Source organism: Miniopterus schreibersii (assembly GCF_964146895.1).
Source record: "Miniopterus schreibersii genome assembly, chromosome: 3".
In the NCBI taxonomy this organism is placed as follows: Eukaryota; Metazoa; Chordata; class Mammalia; order Chiroptera; family Miniopteridae; genus Miniopterus; species Miniopterus schreibersii.
Window position 1 is genome coordinate 62,963,459 of NC_138103.1, and position 22,884 is coordinate 62,986,342.

At 40.4% G+C, this 22,884-nt stretch overlaps 1 protein-coding gene across 1 annotated transcript in view; it reads right to left on the minus strand.

Annotated features, from left to right (window-relative positions):
* Positions 1 to 22,613, minus strand: part of MSH3 (mutS homolog 3) — a gene marked incomplete at both ends in the record, with an annotated part of 71,899 nt that extends 49,286 nt beyond the window's left edge. The window contains 4 exon segments of the mRNA XM_081132599.1: positions 2,237 to 2,270; positions 2,273 to 2,347; positions 21,493 to 21,600; positions 22,448 to 22,613. Coding sequence (XP_080988725.1) covers positions 2,237 to 2,270; positions 2,273 to 2,347; positions 21,493 to 21,600; positions 22,448 to 22,613 — 383 coding nt within the window.
* Positions 22,614 to 22,884: the final 271 nt, after the last annotated feature.

Sequence of the window (22,884 nt, forward strand, 5' to 3'; positions counted from 1 at the left end):
ATCATCACTCCCATTTCATTTTTAAGCAAAAAAAATAGTACCGGTTTGATCTTGGTTCATTAATCTTGGCTCCCAAGGACATTTTTGCAATTTCTAATCAAATCCATGCTCACAGGATGAAGAACCCCTTCCTTCTTTCTTTTTTCATTAATCCTGTATTTACTGACTGCCGACTAAGTGCTGGTCATATGCTAGGTGACATACAAAGAGAAGGCCTTGCGTTTTGGACCTCTGTGTACCTGTTATTGTCTGGCTCTATGGAGATGAGAGGAGGTAATTACCCAACAGGCAGATGAGACACACACTAAGTCACCAGCAGGTCCAGTTCCCTGACCACTCCCCAGCACCACCACCCAATATAAAGTTCAGCTACACTCAATTTATCAAGTCAGGTCATTTTAAAATAAGCTATTTTAATTTCAGTACAAATAAACATTTGTTTTAGTGTTTAGTATTATTTTTACTTAAAATTGCATGATGTTTTCAGGTCCAAATTCATCTACTTCTAAACACATGTGAGCCTGATTTTAGAAAAAGTCAGCTTTTTAGAAACAAATCTTTTGTTGTTTTTTTCAGAAACAATTTTTTTTTTTTTGCTTTTATTTATTTTTTTATTTTTTAAATGTTTTTTGATTATGGTTTACATTCAATATTGTTTTGTACTAGTTTCAGGTGTACAGCATAGTGGTTAGACACTCATATACTTTACAAGGTGCTTCCCCTGATATTTTCAGTACCAAACTAGTAATGGGCGAGTTGTTAGTCACTAGTTGTGCCTCACTTAGTTAGGGGCTCCCTATCAGGAACAAGTCAGATGGTAGATCACTTGTCACCCTTTCCTTATGGGGATCCAACACCATCAACCACACACAGCGATCTCTGCGATGTTTCCTATTATTGGATCTTAAAGAGAAATCTATGAAGTATAACGCCAGGTCGCTACTTTCTTTAATAAAACATTTCAGCCACACTAAAACATGTATAGGTTAATATAATACCCAGGTTAAAAAATAAACATCAAGCAGAACTTCCCTGTGCCATTTCCCCCCGCCAGCCTCTATGGTTCCCCTTCATCCCCCTTCTGAATTGCTGCTGCTCATTCCCATGCATGTATTTACACCTTCTCAATACACGTATGTATTCTTAGTAACATACACTACTGCTTCACATGTTCCTAACATCACATAATGATCTGTATTGTGTGTCCTTCAGCAACAGCACTTTGATTTTCAGCTCAATATAATGCTAATGCATTTTTTTTACTATTGTAACTCCAGTCCATCCATTCACTTGCATTGCTGTAGGACATTACATGGCAAGAACATAATGCAGTGAACCCACGCTCATGTTGATGGACATTTAGGCTGCTTTTCAACAGGACAAAACTATTTCCAGAGAAATGATACCCTGTTCTATTCTAAATACCACATACTAGAACACACACCAAAATAAGACATTACAAAAAGATTCCCAAGGGACCTGTCTGTCTTCCACTCTCTCCAGCAACCTCAAACCAACACCACGTCTTTGTTCCTCAGTTCACACCCAGCCGTTTTACTCAGATAGATCCTGAGTCCACCCACCTCTGCAGGGCAGGAAGCAGTTGACTTATCCAGGATCAATATGATGGAGGGTAATTCTTTATAGAGCCAAAGACAAGGGGTCAGAGAAGGTGCAACCGAGAAAGGCAAGAAAGTCATCCCCCTATCTTTTTAAATTCCACTGGTTTTTAAACTAGTATTTTCCTAGAATGTTACCTGCCGGCTTTTAAATCTCTGAACTCTACAAAGTTAATCACTCCTTTAAAAAGCTACCTATGTTAGAAGCTATCCTCTTTGTCTCCAACTTTATGGCCTATGAAATAAGAACTGAAACCAAGAATAGGAAAGGCAGTGAAATTTTATGAATGCTTTTTAATACTTCTTAACTTCACTTCTTATCACTACTTGCCAATTAACTGTGCTCTAGAATAAAGCACCATTTTGTAGTCAAAACTATACTACATTAAATAGCTATCATGAATACTAATTGACAGAATTCTCAAGGATTCTATCAGTGTTTTTATATCAGTTAACATTTTTAATATTCTTCAGCAACAATACCACATAGTTCATCCTTGCCCTCGAATAGTGTTCTATCAATAGCAAGTGAACTTCTCTGAGTATAGTACTTGCCAAATTCAAAGAATATTGTTAATATAAGCCACCCCTTTTTTTTATTTTTGAGGATCACTTACTTGGGTTTGGAAAGCGCCTTTGCCAAGTTAAATTACTAAGGTATCTTATAGCAGCCAAAGAGCAAATCACAGGCTTCTCCAAGTTAATGATGCCAGAAAAACTTTGGTAACCTAAAAACGGAATACATACCTTCATTAGCATTATTATCCACTATTATTAAAAACAAATTTTAAGTTAAAGGAAATTTAGTTTGTGGCTATTGAAATAATAGCTTAGACAATAGCTCCTAAAACTGCCCTCTGGGAAAATGCAGATGACTACAAATACCCAGGGCATGGAGCAAGGGCATTGTCTGAGGGTGGAATAAGCCTTTTGTAAAGCAACGGAGCAACTTTTTCAAAATGTAAACTGCTCATCTCCTTTGTCCCAGTAATACTCCAAAATGCATGTCGAAGATGCATAAACACGGAAGTGAGTTGAAAAATGCTTTGTAATAGCAAAAAATTAGAGACAACCTAACTGAATGTCAACAGAGCAACCGTTAAATAAATCGTGGTAAGTCCCGATTATTATACACCCACTAAAGGAATGACTTACCGCTCTCTGTACTGGTATAAAAAACTGTCCATAATATATTCCTGAGGGGGGAAAAGGTTATATGATGATTCTCATCTCTCAGCAGGAATATTGCAACAGCTTTCCTCCTGGTCTCTCAGCTCATCCCTGTGCCCTACAGAGTACTCTTACCAGCCCACCAAAGGAATCTTTTTTAAAATGTCCATCGAACCGTTAGACTACTTTGCTTAACCTTTTTTTTTTTTAAACATATCTTTATTAATTTCAGAGAGAGGAAAGGAGGGGGAGAGAGAGATAGAAACATCAACGATGAGAGAGTCACTGATCAGCTGCAGCCCGCAAACCGGGCCTGTGCCCTGACCGGGAATCGAACCCCGATCGCCTGGATCCTAGGTCGATGCTCAACCTCTGAGCCATGCCCGGCCGGGCCTTTGCTTAAAGGTCCTCCAACATCCCCCGACTCACTGAGCGAAAACCCTCAAGTCTTACGTCTAGAAGGTTCTACACACCCCGCCTTCCACCCGCTTTGGCTCTGAGCAGCCCTCTTCACACTCTGGCCTTAGCTACTCCCTCCAGCACCCGGGTTCCCTGCTAACCCGCAAACAGCAGGCTGTGGTCTCTGCCCGCAGCCCTGTTCCTTCGCAGGTCCACATGGCTTCCCCCTGAACTCCACCTCTGTGAGCAGCTTTACTCAAGGGCCATTCTTCTCAGCGAAACCCTCCTTCACCACCCTGTTTAAAAGCTCTCCCTCAGGGATCAGGACGTACAAAGTGGCAGTTACAACTAGTCACAGGGGTGTGACGTACAGCTTAAGGGACACAGTCCTTAGAATTGTAATAACTATATATGGTGGGGGGGGGACTAGAGTGATTGGGGGAATTACTTCATAAGTTATATAAATGTCTAACCACTATGCTATACACCTAAAACTAATATAATATTGAATGTCAACTTAATTTAAAAATAACAGAATACAGGCTCGCCCTCTTCCCTGCCTTGCTTTCTTAATAGCACTTGCCAGCTTCAAACACATGAACTTTCTTAACTGTTCACCCCCCATTAGAATGTAAACTCCAAAAGGGAGACAATTTTCGCCTGTTTTCTTCCTTACTACAGGCGCAAGGCCTCACACAACACGCATTCAACAAAATTTAGTTGAAAGAATAAATACAAGTTAATTAAACAAATACACACAATTATGTATGTACATTCATGTGTATATATGAGGATTTGTACATAAAAAGATTCATAAGGATTTGAGGGGGGACTTTTACTTTTTTCTTTGAACACAACTATGTTTTGACTTTTTTGCACTAGGCATTTATTATTTTTAGAAATAAAAAAATATTACAAAATATCCTCTATAAATCAGTAATACAAAACACTTTATTAATTTCAACAATCGCTTTATATAAAAACAGGGTATAAATAAAGAGTTAAAAACCTTTCCCCCCTCTTCTGAGAATTTCATCTTCTTTTAACTTTCTAGCTCCGTTTCCCAGGAAACCCGATAAAGATGAAATGCCAGTGTGTTATGAAGCTACACTGCATATGGTAAAAATGACCTGGAATCAGTCAATTGCACCTGGACTAGGAGGAATCACGAATACCTGATTCCAGAAATGTGGCCTTCCCTGAGAGTACACTGACTGAACTCCGCGTGTCCTTTGTAGAAGTTCCAGCGATGGAAATGGGCTCCTGTGGGACACGGGGCCTGCGCCAAGCGGACCCAGGGTCTCCTCTCCTTGCAGCTAAGCTGTCACTAGCGGAGAGGGGAAACTTAAGCACCAATGGCTCTGTGAACTGCTACAGAGCCGGCTGAGGACTACTCCCGCTAAGGGGAGAGGAGGACATGTGCCCTGCCCGCAAGCTAGGCTTTCGGTCCTATAGCCTTCCAAGTGATCTGATGCCAAGAGTGGCTTATGGTAGACTTGTGCTTCGTCTTGTCTTTAGTTGAGCATAAGACGATGATCCCTTGGCGATACTGCAGACTGGTGTCATAAGAGGGTTACACTCTCAGACACTCGATTCAATTTGGCCAAGGCACCATGGGACTAAAAGGGATGGGGAGAGAAATGCTAACAAGACACTGACGCCTGGGAGGGAGCTGGGGGAGGCTGATCATCTATGGGCTAACGGTGAAGGCTCTGCAGCCTGTGGCAAGGGATAAAAATGGACCTTCACATAAGCTGGACTGGCAGGAACGAGGGGTCGGGCCCAAAGCAAGCACGGGCACCTGGCTGAGGAAATGAGAATTAGACAAATAACGGTTCCCTAACATATTCAGGCCCTGACATTAATGTTCTTTCCAGAATTTGTGTATTTAACTTCCGGTAATCAACCTTGTGAAATGCTACCCTTCATAAGAGATTTATTTATCCAAACATCCTATAAAGCTGCCAGGACAATCATGAGCCATCTTTTAAGAGGAACAAGAAGGGAAGTTGGTCAGTAAGTGACTCCTTACACTCCAACGAACATCAAAGACATCAGATCACTAAATGGTCATAACTACAAAGGAAGAGCTACAGCAGTGTTTTGATGAGTGCGGAACAATAAACGCTTCCCCCTACTTCTTCCAGCTATGTACTGGTAACTAGTTTTCATCAATATATAATGTTTTATAATTTTCTTTATGTTTTATGTAATTGATTGTGCTCACTCTTAGATATAAAGGGTTGGGCAAAAGTAGGTAAAAAATAATAAATACAATAATTAATAAATAAATAATAATACAAGAATAAACTCAGTTTCATGTACTCACAATTATAAACCTAATTTTGCCCACGCCTACATTATAGGTTAATACTACCATAAAGGGAACCTTTACTTCTGTTTCCTGAAGTGTTCTCACTAGCATGCATGAGCCTATCAACTTTTATATGTAGCAACTATGCTCAACACTAATTGATTTTTTGTATTGTCTTTGTATGCATTAATATCACCTATAAAATGTATATATAACTGTTTTCTCTCTCCTTCACAATTTCTATTCTTATTTCTTTTTCCTACCTCATTACACTATTTGCTAAGACCTTCAGGGCTGTGTTGAAGGAAAGTAATACTAACATGTGTCTTCTTATTGACATTAATGGGAACGCTTCTAAATTTTCAACTCCTAAGTATAACATCTGCTGTAGGTTTTGGGATAAATGACTTATTAGTCTAAGGTTTGGTAAGCTTCCTGGTTTGAGCAAAAAATAAAATTTTAGCATGTAGGATTATTGAATCTTACCTAATGTTCCATCTACATGTGTTAAAATGCTCATGTGGTTTCTTTCAATTTCTTAATATATTATTCATATTTTCTGATGCTGAATGATTCTTGCTTTCCTGGGATATAATATCCTTGTCATGATGTTCTGTGTTGCTCAAATAAAGTTGTAAACTTGATTTCTTAGTGTTTTAATTGTTTCCCAGGAAATCTGTGCCAGGATACTTGGCTCTCCAAAGGCTCTTTCTGCTCTACTGCAAACCTAGGCAGGCATCGCGGATTCAGGAAGAAATCTAAGAGGAGGATTTTCTCCCGTCTGTGGTGCTGAAGAAGGATTTTCCACCTTAATCCACTGGAGAGAGTGTCAGACTAACTATTGCAAGTCTCTTATCAATTTTTATCTTGCTGCAGACTCCCTTAATACCTGCATTTTGAGAAGCCTACAGGAAAGTTATTATTCAGCAACTCAAAAAGCAGTGAATGACCTGACGTGAGCTCCACAGTGTTTCTGTACAAGTTCCTAGGGTGAGCACACAGGCAGCTGGTAACTCAATTACTGTTCTAATTAACGCTTTGTATAAGCAGGAAAGGATTAAGAAACCCATTAAATCTGATAAAAATGGACTTGTCAGTTATCCTTGAGGCTTTCGTGGAAGTATTACAACAGTGTTAAATTCATTGTTCTGCAATCTGTATATTAAACATCCTCGTGCAAAATTTTTTTCACAAACCAGCTGGAGTTAAAAATCTCATATCTGTGTTTTCCTGAATTTCTTAAATTGAAGTTGACACACTTGTATACATAATGAGTAATATCCAACCAGAATTTTGTCGAACTAGATTTTAGTAAATTTCTACATAAACACAGAACTGTCGATCTTGACTTCCTCGAGCCACAGTCTGTGGAATACCTGCATGGGAATCACATGCGACACACAGTAAGCACAGACTCCACACCTCAAACGTGTTCCATCTGAACGCAGCGGGAAGTAGGGGGAAGGGGGGACTCATTTTTAACACGTTTGCAGGGGTGACTCACAGGCAAACCGCAGACTGAAAACATTAGTTTACACAAACAATATCGGCAGCCATCCTAGGATAGGATAGAAAGTAGAAATGCAAATCTTCTCCAATGATAGCCTATGTTTCAGCTGCTCTGTTAGCGAATGGCAGTAAGTATCTTTTCATCAAAAGAAGTAAAATACTCATCCACGGCCCTGGTCAGGTGGCTCAGTTGGTTGGGGCATCGTCCCACACACCAAAGGGTTGCCGGTTCGATTCCCAGTCAGGGCACATACCTAGGTTGTGGGTTTGATCCCCGGTTGGGGCGAGTGTGAGAGGCAACAGATTGATGTTTCTCTCTCACACTGATGTTTCTCTCTCTCTCTCAAATCAATAAAACTATATCCTCAGGTGAGGATTAGGAAAAAATATATATTTTTTAAAGTCAACTATGGCCATATAATTGACGTGGGTCTAACATATTACGAAAACACCTTCTGTTCCCCACCTTCCACCGAGGCTGGCTGCTCCTCCCTGGGCCGTGGTGGCCACTCCCCTTCCACGCTGGATGGAAGGACTAACCTCAGGATATAAGTCCGGCCACCACTGTTTTAAAGTAAGATTTGTAATTTTAAAAAATTCTTTTCATATGTGACACGCTTCTCTGTTGCCAAATATATTGTTTTTGAAAAATTAAATGATGATAAAGCTCTCGACAAGTGTGGAGCCCACACTAAACAAAGGGGGGGTGACTTTAGACCCAATAATATATTTTAATGTCAGTTTGGTGACTCTCGGGTGTGGAAGAACAGACCACCTACAAAGATTTTGAACTAACATTCAATTGTGACCAAACAAATGGCAGCTTACCAATTTTATGATCTATGCTGACTTTAGAAACTATAATTTTTATAGACAAAAAGCCTTGTTAAAGGCTGACAGTCTTCTCTAGGAAAACTCACAAGGCCTCTCCTGACAGCACACTTACTGATAATAATACTGAGTTCTGAGCTTCCTGGCTGAGTGATTAATTCTTTCCTTTGAGGACAGAATGCAATAGAGGTCTGGACTGCATAAAAGAGACTACGTAACATAGTTACAGTGTCTCTATCGTAGAATTGGTATGAAATTAATTTTATCACTGCCTATAGTAGGAAACCATCAGCACTTTCTTAAGACTAAGGGCTTTATGTGAAATTATAATTATAAAGACAACCGTGAACAAAAATATCAGCATAACCCATAAAAACAAGCAAGAAAAATAGACCACGTAATTTTTTTTTAATTTTTAAAGGTATAAAAAAAGAAAACAAAACAAAATTATATGGACCAGCTAGTATCAACTATACCTGCCATACTGACAAATGTAAATTTGTTGAACTTCCTTATTAAGAGAAAATTAATCTCAGATTGGATTACAAAGGGGAACAAAACCTCTATGCCACAAACAGGAGCACAACTTAAAACAAATTCCAAAGGGTTAAAAATAAAAGGATAGCTGAAAAAATATTGCCCAGATGGATATACTAGGCAAATGCAAATACATAAAAAGAAATCATAGGACAAGATTTAATGATCAGGCAAGAAAGAATTCAGGACAAAAAAGCATTGGACAAGACAAAGAGAGGTTCCGTATGATAAAACGGGCACACAGGATGAAACACTTTCACCCCATGTCCTTTGAAAATACTTTTAGATTTTTCAACCACTGGAATATACAACTTATTCAAAAACTAAAATTCTTCATGGGAAAAAAACAAGGGAAAGAATGGATTTCAGGATTTATGCAGCAGCTCCCGGGAGCCCTTCACCTGGGAGGCTGAAGTCCCTGCAGGGAGTGACTGGAGCCACCGCCCCCTTGTGGAACGAGAGAGGAAGACGAACCCACGAGGCAACAAACCAGCCCCACTTATCTTCGAGCTTTCCTCTTACCTGAGCCAGGATGTTCATTTTCACCCTTAAAATATGCAATACTCGCTAGAAAGTATTTAAACAGTAAAAGGGGTCTTTGGATGTCCAAAGAAAGAAGTGGATGTATTCTGATCACACAGGCAGCTTCTTAGAAACCTGGTAACCTCTACTGGAGTCCACGTGGCCAACAGCGAACCAAGGGAAGGAAAACCCAGCTGGGTTTCAGTTAGAGAATCTGCTTCAGACCAAACCAACAGGCTGATAGAATATGTCAGGGATTCTGGAGCCCATGGGGAACCCCCTCCAAACCCTCCCCACCAAGCAGAGGTGAAGGGGACCTTCGCCAAGTTACCACTGGGGACAGGAAATTGAAAGCAAAATAGGGCCAGGCCCCTGCAGGATGAAAAAGGGCTGAGGTAAAGAAACACAGCAGGGCCTACCCCTGGAGGACAGGCCTGCCGGGGAGCCAGAGGGAAGCCTGAGAATTTTCTCACTCACTGTGAACTCCATGGGGCCTCAACAGAGACCTAAGGCCCAGGAAACAATCAAGCATGCTTGATGGTTGTGCTGTTCAGAAGACTAAAAGAGCTGGGAGGCATTATCTTGAATTTACCTAGTCAGAATTTTATATCATGTCTTTCTAATCCTTACTCTAGTTTTTTCTAAACATTTGGCTTTACTTTTTTCCTACAGTGGTTGTTACCCTTTTAAGGTAAAGCTCCATCAAAAAATTTCTAATCTGTCTTGCAAACCTGACAGAAAAGTACTTCTATCTGCAATGAGTTCAGGAGTGCTGCGAGGGCTCAGACCTGGGAGCCCAAAGGGAAAAGAGAAGGGGAAGAGGGGGAAGGGAGGCGGAGAGCCCCTGGGGCTAACGAAGCCTGGGGTCTGCCTGTAGTCCTGGCCTCCCCGCTCTTCTTCCTCGGCGCCGGGAATCTTCTCTGAGGATGAATTCCCTTGTAACGATGTTTTACAACCTCCACCCTTTCTTAATGTTGCAGCCCATCCCAGCCCTGGGTCTTTTCACCACCCATCTGCACATACCACACCCCAGCCCAGTGTGCACATTCTTGCCTCACAAGCGGGCCAAGACTCACCTCCTCTCAGATGCTTTCCCAGCAGGATGACCACAGGCTAGGACGGCCTGTGCTTTCTACTGGACACATGGGACTGCGGTTTGCAAAGCAAGACCTTTAGAAAGAGAGCGACTTTGTTTTAAGTACACATGCTTTTTGTCAGAAACTTTACTGCCAGAGACAGAAACACAAACTGTAATGTGCATTATAAAGGAATGAAAATCTCATGGACTATTAGCCAAAATGTCAACTATTCTATAAAACATTACTCCTTTGGAAATCCAGAAGCAGGGGTGAAGGATGGGGATGGGGATGGCTGCTCCCCTGCATGTTTTTTCCGAGAGGCCGTATGACGTAGTGGTTAAGAGCACATGCTTCAGAGCCAGGAAGTCTGGGTCGAATCCCAGTTCTGCCACTTACTAGCTGTATAATCCTGATTCAACATCTCTCTGCCTCAGTTTCCTCATCTATAAAATCTGTGTCAAAAGAATAGTAGATCCCTCACAAGGTGTTTGTGAAGGTTAAATCAGTCAATAAATATAAAGACCTAAAAATAGCACCTAATACATACTGTTAGCTATTGCTGTTTATTACCATTATTACTGCTACTGTAGAATGAGAGATGAGAGTAGTCATGTGCTCAAAGGAAAAGGGAAAGGGGAAGAGAGCTTTAGAATAAATGTAACTGGGCTGGCCGACCGCTAATAAACATGTCAGCAATAATGAATGTTCTCAGTAGCTACTCAGGCATGTCTCTAACAGCATCTTTTCACTCCAGGGTAACAGAGGATGAAGATGGGGGAAAATCTATGCATGATTGTAGAAACCACAGCTCCTCCCCAAAATCCCACCTCACCTACTTCTGGTGCTTGAAATGACTTCAAATAGACACAAAGCATTTTCATTTCACAAGTAGAAACAAAAGAAGTTACTCACAGGTCACTTTAACAGCAGTCTTCAAAGATGAGAAAACAAAAGATATAGAAAGGTGAATACTATATACTAAGGGAAAAAATGAACTTCAACCCCTACTCTCATACTATGGCCAAAATTAAATCAAAATATTTAACAAAGTTAAAAAATAAAAGCTAAAACTATAGAACTTCTAGAAGAAAACATAAGAGAAAATCTTCATGACCTTGAAGTAGGCAAAAATTTCTTAAGACACAAAAAGCACTAACCGTAAAAGAAGAAATTGATAAATTTGACTTCCATCAAAACTAAAACCTTCTGTTCTTCCAAGATCATCAAGAATTTAAAAATCAAGCTGCAGAGTGGAAGAAAATATTCACAATACATATATCTGACAGTGGATTTTTATTCAAAATCTAGAAAGAGGTCTTGCAGCTCAATTACCACAAGCAACCCAATTTTTTTAAATGGGCAAAAGAAGATGTAGGACTAACCAATAAGCACATGAAACATCACTGGCTATCAGAAAAAGCATATTGAAACCAAAACAAGATACCATTTCACATGCACTATAATAGCTGATATTTAAAAGACTGCAATACCAAGAATTAGCACAAATGTGGAACAACTACAACTCTCCTATCCTGCTAGTGGGAATGTATAACTGAGGCACTGCTTTGAAAAAACTTAGTTTGGCCCATTCTTACACAGTTGAAGATATACTTGCCCACACAGCCCAGAAAGCCACTCCTATTTACCCATAATAAAAACGTATGTCCATAAAAAGCCAAGTACACAAATGCTCTTAGCAGCTTTACTGAAAATAGCCAAAATCCCAAATGTTCAGCAAGTGAATGGATGAACAAATTTTGGTATATTAATACAATGCAGTTCTACTGAACAACAGAATGGAACAAGCTACTAATATATTCACTGTGGGTGAATCTCACAGGCACTGCACTGAAAGGAGTTGGACATCAAAGAGAACACACTGCAATGACTCCATGTATGTGAAATTCTAAGTCTAAAATATCCTAGAGTGAGAAATCAAGTCAGTATTTGCTTGGAGTAAAAGGTGGAAGTGGGGCTAAAATGACTGCAAAGAGACACAAGGAACTTTCTCGGAAGATGGAAATGCTCTTCTTAATTGAAGGAGATGGTTAGACTGATGTATATATTTGTCAAAATTAACTGACTCATCCACAGAATGTGTAAATTTCATTGCATGTAAGTCATACTTGATTTAAGTTAATGAAAAATAAAGCTTTTGATATTCGTCATATAAGTTATAGCTAAAAATTTTCTATTAAAAAGAAATATGAACAATTAGACTAACAAATTCCTGTGCAAATGAGTATTCCAAGCACATTTTGGGTAGTAAGATTTTATTTCAATTTTTTTTTTTTCAGCAAAAAACAATGGCATAGAGATCTCATTTCAAGAAAACTATTTAACTTCAAAAAGTACATTCCATATTTACATGCTTTGAGATTACCATAGTTTAAATGCCATGCTATACATATGATACAATCATCCTAACACAAGGTAAATTTTTAAAAATAACTTATGCTTCCTGTAGATCAAAAAGAATTTTTCAGTTGCGCAACCACAAAATTATCACCTAACATTATATTTACCTTTGAGAAAAAACAAAAGAAGCCCGACTCTTCTAAGAATGCCAAAGACTTGCATAATCCTGAAGAGGAAAACCAGCATTAAAATATTCTCAGATCAGTGGAAATGCACCTCAAACATTTTTCTCATGCATGATTAAAAGCATTTTCTTGGCAACCAACGCCAAATCAAGACCATTTCACTCAGATCATATGCCTTTTGAGTCTATTAACAAGCTCATGCCTGCCTCAGACAACCTAAAAGCACTACTCTTTCTGATGCTTTTCTCTGTAAATGCTAACTCTAGTATTATCCCAAGAAAGAGCAGCTTCAAAAAAATCAATAAATTGACTATCTAGAATTCGCAGTACAATGAATAAAAAATAACACACAAATAACACAGCTAACTGGTGTTTCCCTCTCAATTCGAGTCAACAAATCTTCATTGTTCAAGTACTAGAGGGGCAAATGGGAAAAAGAGAAATCGAATCGTGTTGAAATGGGCTGGATCATGTCCCCCTAACGTTCACACGTGGAAGCCCTAACCCCCGGCACATTAGAATGTGACCCTATTTGGAGACAGGGTCTTTACAGAGGTGACTGAGTTAAAGTGGGTGACTGGGGTGAGCCCTAGTCCACTATGACCGGTGTCCTTATAGGCAGGTGAAATTTGGACGGGGGCACACACGGAAGGAAGCTGACATGAAGAGACAAAGGAAGATGATGGCCATCTTTGAGTCATGGAGAGAGGCCAGGAAAAGGTCCTTCCCACACAGCCCTTAGAAGGAACCAACTCTGCTGACATCTTAATTTTGGACTTCCAGTCTCCAGAACTGCGAAACAATAAATCACCTGTTTTTTAAGCCACCCCATCTACGGTACTCTATCACAGCAGTCCTGGCAAACTAATGCACCATATACAAAAAAAGCCGTTTGGAGATGCTTAGAAACAAACCACTAGATCACCAGGAGGACTGGGAAGAATGCTGAGGTCGTATCCACCCATTTCAAGCGTGTAAACATTCTGATCGTGGCTGATTTTAAACTACCAACGCGTTAGCAACCTGAAAGAAAATTGCATCCTCACAAACCACTACAAGCCAGCTCTAGCACAGAACTAAAATGCGGGCATCAGTATTTAATATCCACAGGTGACTGCAACATTCAGCCAAGGTTAGAACCACAACTAAAACTTGCCGGGCAGCTTCACAAAAGTAGTAAGATTGTTAAAATACAGAATATTTTAAAAGTTAGATGTGGGGAAAATACACTGCACCATGTAAAAGCAGCTTAACAATGGTGAAAAAATAAATGATGAATAAAAAATAAGACCTAACATTTACCGAATACTTACTATGTTCCAGGCGCTGTTCTAAGCCTATTACCTGTACTAACGAACTCCATCCTCACTATACCTGTGAGATAGTTCTATTATTACACACCTCCTTTTGAATAGTAAACTGAGCGGCAGAGAGGTTAACACCCACAGCAAATAAGCGAGGAAGCGAGGATTCAGCACAGGCTGTCTGGCCCCAGACTCTGTGCCCAGACCACTGCTCTGTGCCCTCTGGTCGAGCATGCCATCTTTAGAGCATGGCAACAGGTCTGGGGTAGCCAGAGCCCAGAGTGAAGGACAGGGAACCAGGTGGCAGAAAGTGTGCCCTACTTCTGGCCTCAGGTATGTTAACTTACACAAGGAAGGGGTTTGCACATCAAACTTTTGTAAAATGAATAATTTTAAACCCTTTCGCATAACTTGTTATTTAAATACATCAAATCAAATTAGAATTGACAATACCTAAAAGTCTGCAAGGAAAAATCTCTCTGTAAAACAAAATCACCACCTCATCTTGTGTCTAAATTCTGATTTTTTTTTTTAGGGTTGAAAAGAATTGCTTTTCAGACAAAAAGAACCTGTAATGGCTTAAGGGCAATCAGCATGGCCCAGAACCTCTAAGAACAAAAGCAGCAAAATCATCCCGATTCCCTGAGCCCCGAAGGGGATTCTGGAAGATGAAGCTGCGCTCAGTAAGTGCCCTGAGGACAGGCAGGACCAGCCACACACTTTCCACGTCTGAGGTCAGAAGGAAGGCCCGGGAACCCTCACATCACCCCCCCGGGAACTGCTGAGCTTCAGCACTGCTGTCTACACGGAGCCAGTACTGGAACTGTCGTTTTTAAAAAATCGTTCTTTATATCTCTGTGTTTGCAGAGCATTGCAGTACGTCAGCGCTTTGACAGAGGTAGCATTTCCGTATATAAGACAACGGCAGGGGTAAATAAAACACGCAGGTCCCTGAAGTAAAATCTACGTCCTGTTAGTCCAGAAAACGAGATAAGGTGGAAGGAAACATGCAGGCAGGAAGCAGGATGGAGGCTTCTCCCCCCAAGCAGAGCCTCGGAGCTGACTGAAGGAGGCCCTTCTCTCCGCAGCCCCAGGAAAATGACAGAGCGGGACGAGAGGCTACGCTCCGTGTCTCTCTGCGGCAATAAGCAGGTGGGAAGGAGGCAGATACGACAATCAGCCTGCAGGCCGGGCTGTTCCCACTGTTCTCTGGCAAGTGGAAGTGGGTTTTATTCCATACGGGTGGGCAACCTCTCGTCTCACTCAATTTAACCACCCACGATAAACTCTGCGGTATGCGGGGGTTGATGTTAAGAGTTACATAAAAGGCTGTAAAATATACTTACCTACAGGGTAATTCATACATACATGACACCCTGGCTTAGCAACTGGAAACTGCTCAGACTTAAAAGGGGCAGTAATCACTTCATCAGGCCCTTCCAAATCCCCAACAGTTCAGTCAGAGCCACAACTGGTCTTTGCATTCCTATTCGCACAGAGGGACTCTACTTGAACAGTATTAGACACCTGCCAATTTTCAGCCAGCGTGAAAAATGCGGCGGAGGAATGGGCATCCAAGGAAGAGAGGCGGGGGACCGACCTACTTCCAGGAAAGTTCCCAATTAACAAAAAGTTCTCTAAGGCCACAATCCACCCTACGAGAAACATTTTACATCATTACCCAGCACCCACACATACCGTGAGTGTTAGTCTTTCCTTCCTGCGGTAACAAATGACTGCAGGCTTCGAGCCTTAAAACAACACACATTTATGGCCTTGCGGCTCGGGGGCCAGACCCGCAGCACTGGTCCCCCACAGGCGCGCCCCCTCCGGGGCCCTCGGGGAGGCCGGCTCCCTCCCTGCCCAGGCTCTGGGGCCGGCTGCACCCCCTGGCTCCGGCCTCTGCACCACCTTGGAAGCTGGAGCGGGCCAAGCGCGCACCCCTGCGCCCTCTGACCGCCTCCCTCGCCTCTCCCAGGCCTAAGGGACTCTAGGGGTCAAGGAGCCGCTGGGTGATGCAGGGCCACCTGCACACCCCACGCACGCTTCCCAGGGCCGGGCAAGCGGCCCGGCCTGCCCTGGAGCTCTGTCACCATCCTAAGATCGGCCTCGAGACCCCTCAGATGCTGTTTCTTCCTACTCACCTACTCTCAGTAAACCTAGTACATGTACACCCCATTTCTGCTTTTCAAGTAGAGATGGTCCTGTGGAGTTACAGTCAGTAAAATGCACAAGGAGGGCCCCGATTTAGGGAAGCCCTGCAGCAAACACTTCTGAAGAGTAACGATCACCTATTGATTTACCGTATTTTTAAAATCTGGAATTTCATATATATGTGTTAAGCACAACCATTAAAAGTGCTCATTAGATATATAAAAACTATCAGTACGACGGCATTTCCACCACAGAAGGGGTTAGTATACTTTTTAAAAGGAAATCAATATAAAACAGACTGTTATTATGGAGATGACTTTCTCTTTAAATGTTTCCCTGGAGACATTCTCCTACTAGGGACGAGATTTATTTCTACTACTTAGTGCACTACCATCTCTACCACCACAGTCAATTTTTTAATTCTAAATTTTCTGAATAGTAAAGTGCGGTTATTATGCAATAAACATAATGAAATAGAATGACACAGCAGTCAGCTTTGTATTTATCAGCTACTCTAGAAACAAGAAATGAGGAAGATGAAAAAGACAGAATAGAAAGAGAAAAAGAGGCTGCTGGATGCGCCGAGACCAGAAAAGGTTTCGAGCGCCAGCGACGAGGCTGGGTCCTTGTCGTCGTCGGTATCAATCTCTCACATGGTGACCTAGCTCCTTGTGCAGGGTAACGTCACCATGCAGAGGCCACTAGTGTTTACTGTACGGGAAGGTCCGTGGAAATGTCAGGATGTTGAAACAAACGAGTTCAATGTGGCACTATTTTTTTTAATTTTTGAAGAGTAAAAACGATGAAAAAATGACAGGGAATTAAAATGGTCTTTCCCAAAAGAGTGAGTGAACTGGCTATGTCCATACATTTCTGGAAATTTCAAAAAAAGAAAAGCAGAATTACCCATACTATCACCATAATGATCTTTTTAAAGGGGCCTTTGCTAGCACTGGGGGGGGGGGGGGGGGGGGGTTGACCACACTTTTTTTCTGTAATGTTTCTCTGTATATATTCTCCAGACAAAACAGAAAGGGTAACAATGAAGATAACAGGACTGATTTCCTAAGATTCAAGCTGAAATCTTATAAACATACTTAAATAAATAAAGATAACTAACCTAAGAAAAACTGATAGTTTATCATTATTTAGAAATATAAAATTTACCATAGTACAATCCTTGACCAACAGTTATTCTAAATTACCATATGACACAAAGTAAATACGTCTATACTTTGAGAAATAAAAATATGTAAATATGAGGTTTCAGTGGCCTTTAAACGGCAAGCCACAGAATATACAAAAGCCTTGGGAGACCTCTTGTGGTCAAAGTTAAGAATACCAAAAAAATATATATATATGTACTTTAAAATGTATACTCTGTAATTTCAAGGCACTCTGCTTCCTTTTTCCACAGAGCTTTATTACTTCTTCAATATTAATAAAAATATCAACCAATGATTGACCAAAGTGCTCTTTTTACCCTTGGGTTTACAGCAGGAAAAAAAGGAGATTCTGTCTGAGAAACAAGAACCTGCCTACCACTATTTAAAACAGACAAGAAGATACCACCAAAAACAAAACAACATTTCTCCTCAAAAATTCAATGCCGCATTGTTTACTGGTAGTAAGTACAGAAGGGGATGGTGGCAAGGTGTGTGGCTCACCCCACTAATTAAAAGCATCCCTATTCCCGTTGCTGACTTTTGTTTTCTTTTTCAGTATGGCTGCGATCCGCATCTCAGGTGGACAGAGGCTAAATTTTACGGGGGCCAAAACAGGCCCGCTCACACTTAGGGGGGGAATCAAGGTAGGGCCACACCTCACACGGTAAAGCAAAACAAGTAAAAAAAAGTTAATTAAAAGCTGAGTGCTAAAATTAAATTTTAAAATATAAGTTGACCAAAATGAAATCTGGATGATTAGTGAAGTATTTTCAGAATGACAAGGGATCTAAGTGTCAAAATAACGGAATGCTACCATAAGCATGGAGGGTTTAGTTGGTCCCATCTACAAAAACACATAGAAATAGTAAATTAAAATACAACAAAAAATATTTCTTAAAGAGAGTAAAAGAAAAAGGAAAAAAAGGAGGCAATCCCCAAGGGCCAAAACAATGTGAGGGACAGCTGTAGAAGAGAGCAGGGGAGGGGCCTGCAGGAAAGTGAGGTCTGAGGGCAGGAGGCTTGGCTCCACCAAGAGGGCTTTTTCCTTTCGGCACTTTGTGTGTCTCTGTCTACTTAACCCCCAGGACAACCATATGAGGTGAGCACTCTTATTGTCCCTATTTTAAAGAAAAGGAAACTGGAGGACAACACAGCTGAGTAATGTAGCCAAAGCCACTATGGGGAAGAGCCAATTCTCCAACCCAAAGCCTACGGAGCAGGAGCCACCTATTCGACCCCTTGGCTGTGGAATCTCCACCACTCCATTCTGTCTGTAAACAGAGATCAGCTTTACACACTGCACAGAAATGTGGGTTAACTTCTGACTTTGCTTAGTCTGATATGCAAACACAATAAAAATCACATGTGGTCGCTAAACACAGCAAAAATTACACACTCGCAATGATAACGAGAGAAATACAAATTAAGACAAGACAAAGGCAGCCACGAAATGTGGAACACCCACATATGGCACGCACACTATCTTTGGTGTGCCAAATAGCTTTTAGATCTCATTTGATGAATAAACATTTAGGAGTATCACCAGGCAATGCTGTCTGCCAGACGAATAATTCCATTTTGGCAATGGCTTTGTGGAATGTTTTGATATTTTATTAAATTTTGCCTCTATTGTTTTATAAAAATAAGTAGAAATCAGAAATGAAAGTGTTGATTCAATTGGTCGACTTTAGTCTCAATTACAGTGGACCCTTGAACAACACGGGTTTGAACTGCACAGGTCCCCTTATACATAGATTTTTTTCAATAAATACAGTTGGCCTCCATATCAGTGGGTTTCACATCTGTGGATTCAACCAACTGAGGATCAAAAACAGTATTTTCAAGCCAAGGTTGGAATGTGAGGATGCGGAGGGCCAACTGTAGCATTATTCTGCACCATTTTATATAAGGCACTTGAGCATGCGTAGTTTTTAGTAACCTTGAGAGGTCCTGGAACCAATCCCTCACAGATACAAACTTAACCGACTTGTTAAGTTTTTGAGGAGTCAAAAGTTATACCAGATTTTCAAGTACACAGCAGGGCTGGGGGTGTTGGTGTCCCGAATTCCCGAATTGTTCAAGAGTCAAGCGTCTATCCGAGTTAAGCAAATATACACTCAATTATAAAGAAAAATGAACAAAACCAAAGTCACAAAATACTGGAAATAAAGTTTTGGAAAACTATCTTTAAAAAATTTTTAGAGATTTTAATCTTTTTAGCTCTTTGAAAGCAACACCCCTTATAAGTCTACTGTCTGACTTTCAATTATTCAAGTTCAAATTCACTGTGAGAATAGGATTAAGAACAAAATCAGGACGCTTGAGGTGGGATTTTTCACTTATTCTATTGGCAGAGATTATTTAAATCATCACCCCAAATGTTAACAAGGGTTCAAACAACTCTCCTATAGTATAGCAGTGGAAGGGTTACTTGATGTTACCAATTCTAGAAAGCAATGAAGAACTTTAGCCCTGACCAGTGTGGCTCAGTTGGCTGGGCATTGTCTGGTGCACCCAAAGGTTGCGGGTTTGATTCCCAGTCAGAGCACATGCCCAGGTTGCGGGCTCGATCCCTGTTGGGGGGCTGTGCAGGAGGCAGCCGACTGATGTGCTCTCATGTCGATGTTTCTCTTTCTCTCTCCCTCTCCCTTCTTCTCTCCCTAAAATTCAATAAAAAATCTTTAATTAAAAAAAAAAAACTTTAAATATTTATATCCTCTGGCTCAGTAATTTCACTTTTAGGAATTTAGCTTACAAAAATAATTGCAAATGCTTTATGCATGGATATTCATAACAATATTTGAAATACTAGGGGGAAAATGCAACATAACAAAACAGGAATGGATAAACTATGATCCATTTATATGACTGAATGTCATGTAGTCATCTTGTTTTCATGAGTATCCACTGAATACTGGCAGATAAAATGATGTTCTCTAGGGCTTGCTTCAAATAAATAATCCAAGGAAGGAGGGAGTAAGGATGTGGTGAAGTGAGACTGGCTGAACTGAGAAATGTTAAAGCTGGTTGATAGACTCATGGGGGTTCTCTATGCTATTCTGTATAATTTTGTATATATTTGAAATTTTTCATAATAAAGCAAAAAATATATGGGAAATTTTAAGTAAAAACACAGAATACAAAACTGATTCAAAACATAAATCCAAGTTCATAAGCAAAAGAGATTACATATGTACATGGAAATAATACACTAAAATGTTTAACATTAATTATCTCTGGGATATAGTATTTGACTTATTATTTTTATCTTTCTTTTTAGCAACTCCTAACTTTTCCTAAATCCTACATGTTTTAAAAAATTGATAGAATTTTATGACTTTGCTATTTAAGTCCTTTTGCTTCAAGTAGCTCACTGAATTTGTGAATGACCATAAATTTGGGAGCAATCACTAAGGATTCTTAGTAAGAAAGCTTCATCTATAATCCACTCTCAAAAATAATACAATTTTTATGAAGCTAACAATTAATGATGGACTCTGTTTTATAAGCATTTAACTGTGTGTTGACTTCATAGTTTCCTTTTCTCATTTCGAAGTTAAGAAGTTATATTTTAGATCTTGTCTTAGGAAGATCTAGAGGAGCTTATAGGCCCTAAGCACCTAACCACTGCCCACACAGGAAAGATATGAGTGCAAATCAGCTGCTAACCTGCTGTCATCTTTTAACAGGCTGTCCTTGTTGCTCTTAAAGTATGATACACTCTCCTTTTACTATGGCATTTGGGGGGAAAAGCTTGTTTCCAGCCATATACCAACCCATAGCTCTTCAGTAGCACCTAATCAAAGGTTAAAGTAACCATATTGCCTCATCTCGTCAAAAATATACCCATTCACAGAACAGGGTTTTTTTTAATGTTAAATAAAACAAAGATTTCTAAAATTTAAGAGAAAATTTCCTATTCAAAAAAGATATCTTCTCCAATAAATGTAGATTTTGCATAAAGAGCAATCAATTTCCAGGCAAAGAGTGAACTTTTGTTGTCCTCAGTGGCCTTTAATGCTACTCTTTTCGTTTGCTTCACAATTCCTACCTTCACCACAAATAAGAAGTATTAAATATCAAATATGATGAAAAGATTTTAAAACATGTTTTGAGATTTTCAAAGGTTAATTCTAAACCACCACAGGTTTTTAAAAACTTAGCCTAAATATCTAATATTTCAAAACTCATGAAGATACAATGCTAATGATTATGACACACTTTCATGTCCCCAAAATGCCAAATTCCAAAACCAATTACAGCGACCACCTTACAAAACATGTTTTCACTCTGGAAGAGAATCGGATCCCCTTTTCCCACAAGTCGAAGCCAAAGCGGACCTTACATCCCTTTGCCACAAGGTGGCGCACGTGAACAGCCTGTGAGTGGGTATGCTGGCTGTCACCAAGCTGTGATCTAAATGGCAATAAATATTGAGCTCCCAGGCTGCAATCTAAAAAACGGAAAAAGAGAATATTAACAAACTTCTATTTCAAGACTGCCTGTGTGGTATTTGTTCAGTTTGTTAAAAACCCATTAAGGTATACATGTAGGATTTGTGCCCTCCGCTGTGTGGTATATAAATAAAAAGTTTAAAAGTCATTCCTTGTGTAGCAGCCTACAGTTTAACCTGGTATTTTTGGCAGTTCCCATGGCCTAGCCTCTGGGTCAGCATCTGTATCTATAAATGACTCGGAAGAAAATGACAGGTCCTCTTCTATGTCCTTAGCTCTATCAAAACTTTAAAGTGCTGAGCTTCCCCTGCCATGGGACTAGAATAAGAAACTGTAATGAAATAAGAATTTGATACCATAGCACATGCAAATAAGTGAAAATCAGAACATACTAAGGGTATGTATACATAAATTATAAACCTACTTGGACAGAGGGTATCTTTGAGAAAATGAGAAGAGAACCCCCTGGTGTGATTAGCTAATTATGATGCCTGAGTGATAAGAAATGCAGGACCAGGCAGGACCACCTGACACCCTGCCTTCTGCTAGACAGCACCAGGGCTCAGAGACTGCCCACTGGAGCCACAGAACTCTCATTCCAACATTCTCCCTCCCCTACTCCATCCATTTCTGGATTGTATTAGTTCATCCCTACAGGGCAGGGCAGAAAAACATGAGCCTTTACTTTGGTCAAGGCTAAATCTATCATTTAACCTAGAGAGAAGGGGAGAGAAGAGCATTTCCTGTCACCCCTTCACTTCCAGGATGCCAGCTACATATTTTTTCCTGTCTGCAGCAAACATGTTGACTGTCTCAAAGCCTAACTTCATAACACAGAACACAGACCAATGCCATCTGAACTAAACACCACCACTTTCCTGCCACAACAGGATTTAGGAAACTGAAGAAAAAGAGTTGGCCAAGTCTTCACTTCCCATTCATGCGACAGAAGTGCCACCTCGTCATTCTCTGGTGGTGTGCAACCCAACCAGGCCTGAAACTGTGGAATCATCAAAATCACCCAGGACTCCACCAAAGCATTTCCCTAAGCTTGCCCTTAAATGCTCAAATTCCGTTCTAAGTCTTAACTTTGGCCTACATCAAATACCCCAAATTAAATACAAACCCAGCTTAGACTGAGATAGCAAGATGACTCATATACAGAGACCTGCAAGACTTCAAACATCTGTTGGTGGCTGGCAGAGTTAAGGCGCCCTTCCACTGAGACCTGTCAATGTTACTGGCTGTGGAAATTCATAAATTAAGGGTAAACAGGAACTGAC